The sequence below is a fragment of the Podarcis vaucheri genome (assembly GCF_965113315.1).
Source record: "Podarcis vaucheri genome assembly, chromosome: 6".
Taxonomy (NCBI): domain Eukaryota; kingdom Metazoa; phylum Chordata; class Lepidosauria; order Squamata; family Lacertidae; genus Podarcis; species Podarcis vaucheri.
Genome location: NC_138764.1, coordinates 88643499 through 88655861, shown reverse-complemented (window position 1 = coordinate 88655861; position 12363 = coordinate 88643499). Strand labels below are relative to the sequence as shown.

The window sequence follows — 12363 nt, the reverse complement described above, 5'->3', positions numbered from 1 at the left end:
AGGGAGCACTCAGTTTATTGAACCAACTTAAGTGATTTTTGAAAGTTTTAAATAGCTGAAATGCCAATAAAATGAAGTGTACCTCAAAACTCAGTACAGGCAAAAGTTTCAATTAAACTTTCCCTATAGGGAAAATGAAAAAAGAAGTGGCTATTCCTTCAGTGGCCCTGAAACTTGCAAAAATATTACAGAGCCACAAACTTTAACCATTTTGTTTGAACACTTCCAAGCTTGAAACCTAAAGCACTATAATAAGATTGATCAGAATAAACCTTTGGCCACTTGCAGAGTTGAATCAATTTTCAGCATTCATTGCAATATTAAATCAGTAACGGGGGAGTAAGCAACATTGCCCCTGTTCCAGCTGTTATGAGCAACATAACTTTAAAGTCCCAAAAATAGTGGTTTGCGCAATTCCAAGCACTGGTACGTACCTTTAAAGGCAGCCCTACGTGGCTTGGGACCTGGATAATGCTTTCACCTAAATCAACCAGCCTGTACACTAAAATCTTCCCCAAAGGCCTTCCTCTGGGTGCTGCCGCCACCATTTGAAGCAAATGGGAGAGGGCCCTTTTAGTTGTGGAGAGTCGCTTGCAGAGCCCTCTCCCTATGGAGGTTTGCCTGGCAAGAATGCAGATGTTGTTTAGATTCCCAGGCTTTTAACCTCCACTGTAATTTTCTCCTGCTGCAATAGTCAGTGTTGCCTTCTACTGTTTTTGCTTGTTACTGTTAAGCAAAATTTTGAAATGATGGCAGTGTAAAAATGCTGTCTGCATGTGGTAGTGTTGAAAACAATGGCAAAACTGCACTGGAAACCAAAAATCAGATTTAAAAAGTAGGATTTTAACTTACTCACCTATGGAGAGTTGTTTTGATTCTTCAAATCACACAACTGTTTTCCAACTTATGTAAACATTTAGACTAGTATCACAAGCCTATCCATGATTACTCAAAAGTATCTTCCATTCAATTCAGTGAGGCTTACTTCCAGGTGAGTGGGAAATAAGGATTTTGTGAGCTGCAGCTGTCACAGGGAATTTAGAGGTGCCAGAAGCCAGATACAGTGGTACCTCGGGTTAAGTACTTAATTTGTTCCGGAGGTCCGTTCTTAACCTGAAACTGTTCCTAACCTGAAGCACCACTTTAGTTAATGGGGCCTCCCACGGCCACGCAATTTCTGTTCTCATCCTGAAGCAAACTTCTTAACCTGAAGCACTATTTCTGGGTTAGCGGAGTCTGTAACCTGAAGCGTATGTAACCTGAAGCGTGTGTAACCCGAGGTACCACTGTATCAATAGTTAAACAGAAAGCTAACTTACTGTTTCAGCATACAGTGGTACCTCTGGTTAGGTACTTAATTCATTCTGGAAGTCTGTTCTTAACCTGAGGTACCACTTTAGCTAATGAGGCCTCCCACTGCTGCCAGGTCGCCACGCGATTTCTGTTCTCATCCTGAGGTAAAGTTCTTAACCCAAGGTACTACTTCCAGGTTAGTGGAGTCTGTAACCCAAAGTGTTTGTAACCGGAGGTACCACTGTACTAATTATGTTACAAAAATATTTGATGTCTTTCTTGGGAAGATCTGCTGCAGCATTTCTGCTTTGGGTGGGTTTGAGACATTTCTTCATTTGCACTTTCCTAACTAATTCCTACTAAAAAAGGGGCCAAGTTGGGCTGCTGTGACAACATACAGCAATTCTACTTCTCCTAAGCATTTCCAACCGCACTGCATATACAGCAGTGGTGAGGAAAGATGCTGATAGCATTCTTATCAATTGCAGCTTATCACTATTTTGTTGTCTCAAATGAGTCTGCACCTTGGGGCAACCAGATGACTGCATTAGTATCAAAGCTATTATTCAGCCACCCCACCCCAAGTCTTAAACCATCAACTGGGGGGACGCCAATCATCGTGACAGGTCAGCATGGAACCTCCTGAGAAATGCGCTTTGCGACCCCACCAAATAATAAGGGCAGCAGTGCTAGCAAGCAACTTTTCCCCAAATGACCTTTGGGTACCTGTTGTACTGAATGCCACCAGACTTTAACCTCTCTGGAAATCTAGAAGAGGGAACATACAGAACGGGGTGTGTGTGTGTGTGTTTGTGATGAACCTGTCAGAGTGCTTAAACAACAAAAGCCAGAGAGGCATGGGGATGATCTAGGTTCCTCGATGTGCGTGTGTGTGTGTTGTAAGGAGCACATTCAATTTACAAGCGGAGAGCACTAGTCTAGGCCCTTAAATATTAGTGCGCCAGAGTGCCACCTTGTGGCTAAACCATCGCTGTAATAAAAAACCATTTCAGGGAAGGTTGTAATCAAGATGGCTGCCTCGGGAAGAGAGAGAGAGAGAGAGAGAGAGAGAGAGAGAGAGCGTGTTCCCTCCCTCCCGTCACCACAGCTGTCTGCTGCCTTGCCTGAGCTGCCTGCATGGCTTCTGAAACACTCACAAGATGGCCTCCACAGGAGCCAAACAGAGACAACAGTTACAGTGTTCAAGGTCTACAGAGGTGGAGCTAAGTACATACCAGATCAGTCATGCCACAGAACTCATCCAGTCTTATTAACATCTCTTCTATAGACTCCTCTATTTCTTTCACCTGGAAACAAACAAACAAAATCTTAAGGAAGTTGCATCTATGAAAGAGCGAGGCGATCGCCTTCCAAGAATAGACATTATCACGGTCTGCATTTCAATAAAGTTCAGCGATGCCATTCAGCTATTAAAAATAAACGCTGGTAATCAAATAAAACAATCATTTGCCATTTAGCAATTAAGTGTCACACACAGGCACGCAGGCACAAAATCAAGGTTTTTCAAGAAATAGGCTACATTTTCAAAACGGATCGCCTCTGAAGTTTCAAGACTGCCCATGGCAATTCTCAAGCATACGATACCTTCAAATTTTGAGTATTTCCTGCTTGGACAGTCTGCACACATTATAGTTGGTACATTGCTGAGACATAGGTCTACTGTCCGAGCAAAGATCAATTTTTAAAAATGGAAATCACATTTAAGTTGATGATGCTAACTGTTAAAGAACCCAAATTATTTCTCCATTTTACAGCGATCACTCTTGAGAGCCATTTTAGACAAATACAAATCTTAGTTGAGCTTTTAAACTTGGATGTTCACTTCTTTTTTAAGAGTGGGATTTCCAAGGAAGTATTTCTACTGTATAATTAGCAAAAGCAACAGAAACGCTTGGGATAGCATGTTGTGGAAAGGAAAAGAAGTGAGAGGTGCTTTGGCCACTCGCAACATCTACCTTCTCTCTTTTGTGCTGATGGAAGTTTAGAACTTCTGTGTATACTTATAGAATGGTGACATTTTCTCTAAATTTGCTGTTTGGAAGACAATTTCAGAGTTAACAGTCTCAGCAGCCAATCATTCACACTCGTAAAAGTTTGACCACTTTAAAAATTGAACAGGTTACTTAGGGTATTGAAGTGAATACAGTCATACCTCGGGGTTGAAGTTGCTTCAGGTTGAGCGTTTTCAGGTTGCGCTCCGCGGCGACCTGGAAGTAACAGAACGCGTTACTTCTGGGTTTCGCTGCTCGCGCATGCGCAGACGGTCAAAATGACATCACGCGCATGCGCAGAAGCAGTGAATCGCGACCCGCGCATGCGCAGACACAGGTTGCGTTTGCTTCAGGATGCGAACGGGGCTCCGGAACGGATCCCGTTCGTATCCAGAGGTACCACTGTATAAAGAGAGAATCCTGGTGAAAACTAGTTTTCTCTACCCACCTCTGGATCATCTTAGGACTGGTGTAGACAACCTGGGATACAACCTCAGATTTATAGCCCACTCCACTCAGGGTTGGTAAGTAAATCAAAACGTAATGAAAATAAAGGAAAACCATTAATTTAATTACTTTTTCATAGCATTTCTCAACTTAACCCATAAATAATATGGCCTGAGTCTTAACCCATAGTTGACCAAGGCTGGTAGCTTTGTCACAAACTGCCCTCATGCCAGCATAGATACCGTGTCTTAACCATGGCTCATGCTAATTGAGGTTACCGTTCCAAAATCATATTAAGATCCACACTGACTGCCTATTAGCTTCCGAGTCAAGTTCAAAGATTTGCTGCTGACATATCAGGCCCTAAACAAGCTGGGACCATTTTGGCAAACTTCCTGCCCCAGTATGGACTAAGGGTGGTATCCAACTAACCTGTTCCACCAGTGCAAGGATTTAATACAGAATAAGTGAATTAGGGTTGCCTACTGTTCAAGATCAAAACCCTCTTTATAATGTCATTTAGCGGTTTCGCCACAGAGATATTACCCCTTGGGATAAAAAAACAATAGTTATAGTATGGGGATGAAAAACTATAAGACTGAAGGGATTTGATGGGGAAAATTTCAGTTCCAAAAGGTTGCCACCAATGTGATACTGCAGGCTTGTCTTTAAATGTGTAGGCAACACCAATCAGAACACCTTAACCATCTAGTAAACCAATAGCTTTATCTTAAAACAGCGAAACAAAAGTATTCATAGGGAATTCTTTGAAGAAGGCACATCCTATAATGTCTCTTGTGCAAGTATTCAAATAAATATTTTGATTATTTCTATATAGAATTATTTATATCTCACCAAGCATTAAAAGAAACCAATATGGGCAGTGAACAATATAAAATGATTAATAAGATTACATCAAGAACTCAATAAATCAGAAGAATAACTCAATTTAACTGGATCACCTCTTAGGGAAAGCATAGGCAAAGAAATATGTTTTAAGTAGGCACCTAAATGCCCTGTGGGTTAAATCACAGAGCCTAGGACTTGCCGATCAGAAGGTTGGTGGTTCGAATCCCCGCAAATGGGGTGAGCTCCCGCTGCTCGGTCCCTGCTCCTGCCAACCTAGTAGTTCGAAAGCACGTCAAAGTAAAAGTAGATAAATAGGTACCACTTTGGTGGGAAGGTAAACGTCATTTCCGTGCGCTGCTCTGGTTCACCAGAAGCGGCTTAGTCATGCTGGCCACATGACCTGGAAGCTGTACGCCGGCTCCCTCGGCCAATAAAGCGAGATGAGCACTGCAACCCCAGAGTCGGTCACGACTGGACCTAATGGTCAGGGGTCCCTTTACCTAAATGCCAATACTGTAGGCACCTGACTACTATTCACTGGGAGCAAATTTCAAACAGCAGGCGACACAACACTAAAAGCCATTTTTGTGTGGACTTAAGAGCATGCAGCACTACTTAAGAGCATTTATTTCAAAGATCCATGTGACCAGACGGAGGTATATAAATCTTGGTGATCCCAATTTGCTTGGGGCTTTATTTGCTAAGAGGAAGACCTTAAGCTTGGCCCGCTAGCTTATTGACAAGTCAGTGCTGTTCTCTCAGCAGTGGTGTTACATGTTGTTGAAAGGACTCCTCCTTGAACAACTTCGCTGCTGCATTCTGCGCCAGCTGCAGCTTCCATCCAACTTAAAGGAAAGGTGCATATAGAGTGCATTGCTGTAATTTAATGGTTGCTGACCTTCTCAGGCATATGGGCACATTTCTGAGAATGTATTCTGGATACCAAACATAAAATGGCTACGATGCAGTGAGACGCAGCACAAAGTAGCTGCCGCATCCAAAGGCGCAGAAAAAGAGGCATGGCAACAGAATTGTGCAAATATGGAAAACTTTAATTTAAAAACTGCTTGAAACATGCAAACAGCCAAACACATTCTTAGAATCTCCTTTTCCAAGCATTATTCAGTCTTATCTGTTGCTGGTGAGGTGTTGAAGATTTAAAGCTAGAAGAATATAAATAAAACGTGTTTCAAAATTCTTCTTGATCTCGGTTATTGCATGAATATAAATACATGCACTATCTATCACAAATGAAAAGATTTATTTAATTCCGGCTGGCTAGTAATCATGCTATTTTTATTACTTAGTTTTTATTCCACTCCTCAGCCAGAAAAGGCTCCCAGAGTGGCCATACAGGTCGCTAAAAAGAAAAAGAATAAAACACAGAACCTGACCCCAGTCTTACAATCTGGAAAGCCATGGCACAAAAGGAAAATGAATTGGGAGGGAGGAGGAAATGATCAAATGCATGTAGAAGTTATTCGTTACAAAAGTATGAACACACAGAATAGAAGAGAGTAACTGATGAGAGACAACACACCAGAGTTGTGGCTGAAAAACACTGCCCCAGCCTTGCTGACTGCATAAACTATGCTGCCTTTTACTGGTGACAAGCTTTTGAAAAGCACCGAATTTTACTTCAAGGAAGAATAAAAATGGAAAATTGTAAACCAAGGAACAGACTTACTACTCTCACAAACTGGGACCACACCCATTTTAAATTATTCTGTCATTGATGCGAGGGGGGGGGAAATCTTGCAAGCACTCAAAATGTGCAAGTACTGTGGGTATGTGGCCTTAGGTTCTCACCTGTCTTTGGCATTGCTCATTTAGTCCCATAAACAAAAACGCATCTCAAACAGAAGAGAATCAGAAAACAACAGCAGCAGCAGGTTGCATTAATGTTTTAGCTTGTGCCAGCAGCTTGTTTGATATAATATAATATAATATAATATAATATAATATAATATAATATAATATAATATAATATAATATAATATAATAATACCAGCACTATCATACCATTGCTGAATCCTATACATTATTTCACCACTTCCTGACATTAAAATAGAGCAAGTATACTTTTGCAAGCATGAGGTTCAGCTACATGATATGTCAGTTACTTCTAGTGCTTATAGATTCTATGAAAAAGAACACCAGAATGTATGTATAGGAAACAAAACCATGATTAAACCACAGCAAAATGAATACTGAGGTCCATAGCTCAGTGGTAGAGCCCCCTGCATTGTAAACAGAAGGTCACTGCTTCAATCCCGGCATCTCAAGGTAAGTCAGGAAAAGACTCCAGTGTAAAATCCTAGAGAGCTGCTGCCAGCCAGTGTAGACAATATTAAGCTAGGCAAACAAACAGTCAGACTCAGTATGAGGCAGCTTCTTATGTTCCTAATGCAAGTTCATAGCGGTTTACCCATAGCAATGTCTAAGTCAAAAAGCAAGGAGTATGTGATGTTTGTTTCAGCTTCCATTTTAGCAAAAAGTTTACTGAAAAGCTGGAGCCTTGGTATTTTTAGATTAAAAACCAAGGAGTATAATCTACATCAAATCCATTGCAGGAAACCTAGAGCTTCACACCTGGAGAATCTTGAGAGCCAATCATATGAGACTGGTTCCTATGGAAACATGCCGAGTTACATGTTTCAATACTTTTACCATAGGGATTTTGTGTATCCTTCCTGTCTGAGAGTTGGATTAAAAAAAAGAACACTATTAAATCATTAAGGAAACTCTGCACACGTAATATTTTAGCAACCTTGGCATCGTTCTGTACGTTGCCTTGAGCAGTATTAGACATGTGACGTTCCAGAAGTCTGTTCAACTTCCAAAACATTTGGAAACCAAAGCGCTGCTTCTGATTGGCTGCAGGAAGCTCCTGTCGGACGTTCGGCTTCCAAAAATAGTTCACAAACCGGAACACTCACTTCCAGGTTTGCGGCATTCGGGAGCCTAAACTTTCGAGAACTAAGCTGTTCAAAAACCAAGGTACAACTGTATATTAAACAACATTTCAGGGGCAGGACGGAAATTGTACACAATTCAAAAATTAGTAACTATGCACAGTTCTATGCCAAGTGACACATTTCAGTCACGTAAGACCCAAAACTGTAGCACAAAGGGCTTTAGCGTCTCTATATGTGGCACCACATGAGATAGATCTGTACACTCTGTAGTTAGTAGTTGTGGTACTGGAATGATATGGATTCACTTGGTCACTTCAGAGTAAAAAAAAGCAGGGTCTAAAAGGCACAAGTAAACCAACACAGCTTCAGCTGTACAACTTACATTACTCTTAGCACTGCAGCCACCATGGAATGAACCCTTAAGATACAATGAGAAGGCGGGAGGGGGGCAGCATGGACCCCAACACAGCCTTCGTCCTATTCTCTCCCTGGGCCAGTCTGGGCACATTCAACAATACTGCTGCAAATCACAAAAACAGGAAAGGGACGCTGAGCCTGTAGCTCATTCACTCATCTTTCTCCTAGTGACTCTGAAGGTTTGTATTCGTCAAAGTACATTAAACACACAAAACATTTTCAGACATCTGTATGTAGTTATTTAACGTGAATCTGCTAAAATATGCATTAAAAATAACTATTAGGTGACAGACAAATTAACATATCTATTCTACAGCAATATGAAAGACAAATGAACACACAATAAACAAACAACGAACACCAAATCTTTTGCAACCTTCAAAGCTAATGGATTTCTCTTTCCCCTTCTAATTTTTTTTGCTGTATTCTTTTTATTCTTATTCCTTATGTATGGTTTAATAGATCTGGGGTGGCTAAGCTACAGCCCCCCAGACACTGCTGAACTGCAACTTCTGTCATCTCTGGGCCACTGGCCTATTGCAGTTTGAACCTCTTCAGATATACTGTGCAGATGTGCTGTAGCAGCAGCACCATCTGCAACAGCAATTTGCTGCAGTTGCTCCCCCCAAGGAGGGATTGCTACTGTTGATTCGCCTCTTCTTGCCCCATATCACAGATAAACCAAGGGTAGCACTGCCAACTCCTGGGCACTGCTCTTTGTGGAACCTGTCCCCACCTAGTTATCTAACTGTAGCAGATGGAACGCCAACACAGAAAGGAATCAGGGTGTATTACCTGTGACGGTACAACTTTGGTATTTTCTCAACTCCACTGACAGATACCTCCTGCTCTTGAACTGTTTCTATTCCAACTTGTCATTATAAGACCTGCTATTTAATTTACCTGAGTTTGCTTTTTTCATCTTTCCTCCCTGTCCCTTTTCCTTTTATGTCATGTCTTTAAAACTATTAAGAATAAGAACAGGGGTTGTCCTGTTTTAAATGACTGGATATAAGCCTCTCTGGGAGAGTTTGTAACTCTGGCAAGTTAGAAACACTCTATATAAATAAATAAATAAATAAAACCTTTTTTATAGTGCAACTATACACACACTAACACAGAAGCAAGTTGGGGTGCATACAGCACCATATTTTGCATGCAGAAGGTCCAAATTTCAATTCCTGGCATCTATATACATCTTATACTGTACTCTGCATAAGGCAGCTTCTTGTATTACTTCTAGATAAACGGGCACATCACTGTAAGCTTTGGATATAAAATTAATTTTTATAACATTAACTGACATCTGCAAGCAGATGTGTCTGTGCCTATGGAATTCTTGAGCTTTCCAAGAAACACTGAAGGGAACGTGGCTAACTGTTAGCTTTGATGGTGATCATAGCTTTTTTAAAAAAGAAAATGTGATTATGTTTTACTAAGTAGTTTGTTTGTTTGTTTTTACGGCATTGAGGTTTTCTTTGAATTTCAGCCACCCAGGCAGCCCAGCTTGGTAGAAGAGGTGGGACAGAAATCTTAAATAATAAAGTGGTTTGATTTCAAAAAGACAGAGGCTGCCTTCACCAATCACACATGTTCCCAGTTTATTTATCTGCTAAGAATAGGAGTGTCAAATAAGTTTGTGTATAGCAGAACTTCTTTGCTTGATAATGCTAACTAACCATTCCTCAATTATTTTCCAGGTTGCATCCATGTATTAAGACAGACCATCAGAAAGCCAACTAGCTCAAGTTAATTAGTTTGGCTCCACACAGAATTGCTTTAACAGAATTAAGACTGCCTTTCTGGACAGCTGCTATAAGAAGCTGCCTTTGGAACAGGGTTTGTGAGTGGGTTTAAGACAGTTATATAAAATGTTGTTGACTACATTCCTTTATATAAAGATTCTTATTAAAAAATCAGGAAAAGTTGTCCCATCAAGTGGGAGTTGAGTGTACTTATTTGTTTATTTATTTAATAACATCTTATATACTACTTGATTGTTGTAGAAGAAACCTCAAAGCAGCTTACAAAAAAGATAGCACAATAAAACAATCACCTAAAATATTGCAACCCCAATTAAAAACATACAGAAAGTTAATACCAGAATAGATTAAAATGAACTAAAACTCATACAAACTTTCTAAATATCTCCGTAGGCTTGTCTAAATAAGAATGTTTTCGGCAGGCACAAAAAAGAATACCGTTGCCGGACAAGGGAAATAATGCTACCTTGTATATTTTCTCTATTTGCAATGGTTGCCAGGAAAATAAGACCCAAATTTGTGCCTCAACTCTGAATGGATCCCCACCTCCACGCCCCCCCCTTCCCTTTGTTATGGCTTAGCTTAGAATTATAGAATGGCAGAAGGGTAGAGCTGAAAGGGACCCCAGGGTCATCTAGTCCAACCCCCTGCAATGCAGGAATCACAACCAAAACCTCCCTGACAGAGGCCTCTGCATAAAAGCCTCCAAGGATGGAGAGTCCACCGCCTCTCTTGGGAGTCCATCCCAAATGGCTCTTACTGTTAGTGTAGTATTCTATTGTGTGTGTTTGTATCTAAATATATGTGTGTGTATGTACACGTGTACACACACACACACAAAATGATAGGATACTAAACGAAGCCTGGCATCTATCTCTCTGTGTGTGAACGTATACACCCCCCAGAGACACGTGTCACCCCCTCGCAGCGTGGCTTTCAAAGACCCCCCACATCCGCCAGAGACAAACGAATCCAACCCCAACCCCCCCAAAAAAAATATTTTGGCGGGAACCCCACCCCCGCCGCCACGCCCACCTGCCCTTCCCACCACCGTAGCTAAGCAACGCTTCCCCCCCTCCCCCCGCCGCGGGTGACCCCTCAGCCGCGGCCGTTAACCGCCCACGCACCTCCTCGCGCCCCTCTCGCCCCGCCTCAGGGGCCAGGTAGAGGGCGAACTGCCGCGCCTCGCGCTCCTCTTCTTCCGCCGCCTCCGCCCTCAGCTGGGACTCCCCGTGGCCGCCTCCCGCCTCAGCTGAGGGGGACAAGGTCGTCGACGAGGCCGAGGCTTCCCCCCGCTCCGAGGCCGCCGCGGCGCTCATGGCGACCGCCGCTGCCCGCAGTCGACTGGGCCCGGAGGCCGCGGGTAACGGCTTCTCCGGCCCCGGCTCGGGAACCCCGCCGCAGCCAAGCGCCGTCGGCCGGATCCGAAGCGGCTCCCTTTTTTCCTGGGGCCGCGGGGCGAGCTCGGGGCGCCCCCTGGCGGCGGCGGCGCGGAAGTGCTGCTCCTCCCGCCCAAAGGGGGAGAGCGGCGGCGGCGGCGCCCCTCATCGCCCTCTTCCCCCTCGCAGGGTGGGGAGCCTGTGTCTCTCCAGTTGCCGTTGGAAGACGGCTCCCGTCGGGGCCAGGGTGAAGCAGCCACCTCGGGCGCGAATGAAGCACAGGTTCACAGACTCGGAAGGGACACCGAGGGTCATCTAGTCCAACCCCCTGCAATGCAAGAATCTTTTGGCCAACGTTGGACTCGAACCCACGACCCTGAGATTAAGAGTCTCACGCTCTACCCAACTGAGCTGACCCAAGGCAGCGCCTGGCAGGGAACTGTCCACACAGATATTGCACCACCAGCACACAAGCTAAGGGGTTAAGGGATGCTGGGGCAGGGCAGGGCAGCACTCCCTGTTTCGCATCAAGCAGTAATTACCTAACCCATGCAATAACCAATAGCTCATCATATGGAAAGATCATTTGACAAAATTAGACCATTGCAGTTGAGCAGAGTCAGAATGCACTGCCTGCCTTCTCTATAAAGGGACCCTTGACCATTACGTCCAGTCGTGGCCGACTCTGGGGTTGCGACGCTCATCTCGCTTTATTGGCCGAGGGAGCCGGCGTACAGCTTCTGGGTCTTGGCCAGTATGACTAAGCCGCTTCTGGTGAACCAGAGCAGCGCACGGAAACGCCGTTTACCTTCCCGCCAGAGCAGTACCTATTTATCTACTTGCACTTTGACGTGCTTTCGAACTGCTAGGTTGGCAGGAGCAGGGACCGAGCAACGGGAGCTCGCCCTGTCGCAGGGATTTGAACCACCGACCTTCTGATCAGCAAGTCCTAGGCTCTGTGGTTTAACCCACAACACCACCCTCGTCCCTCCTTCTTTATATCATTGCACAAATGTCTGGCTGTTGACCAATTGCAATGCAATCTTTAAATGCGTGGCTATTCAGGCATAAGCTATGCCAAGTTTGAAGGGACTTCCGGGGAAGTGTACTTAGGTTGTTTGGTGTTATGTTGTGGAGACTGCCTATTTTAGTGAGAACAAAAATGAACATTTTTTGAAATATTTCAGATATTTTCTGTGGGTAAAGTAACTGCACACCTGATTATCTGCTCCTTTGTTCATTTAACTGTTGCATTTGTATGCTACCTTTCTGCCAAGACACCTTG

The 12363-nt window shown here is 43.5% G+C and overlaps 1 protein-coding gene across 1 annotated transcript in view; it reads right to left on the bottom strand.

Annotated features, from left to right (window-relative positions):
• Positions 1-11237, bottom strand: part of BCAS4 (breast carcinoma amplified sequence 4) — a 53439-nt gene extending 42202 nt beyond the window's left edge. Inside the window, exons 1-2 of the mRNA XM_082226593.1 lie at positions 10827-11237; positions 2529-2600 (exon numbers count right to left, since the gene is read on the bottom strand). Coding sequence (XP_082082719.1) covers positions 2529-2600; positions 10827-11018 — 264 coding nt within the window. The 5' untranslated portion in view covers positions 11019-11237. The remainder of the gene's footprint in view (positions 1-2528; positions 2601-10826) is intronic.
• Between the last annotated feature and the right edge of the window lie 1126 nt (positions 11238-12363).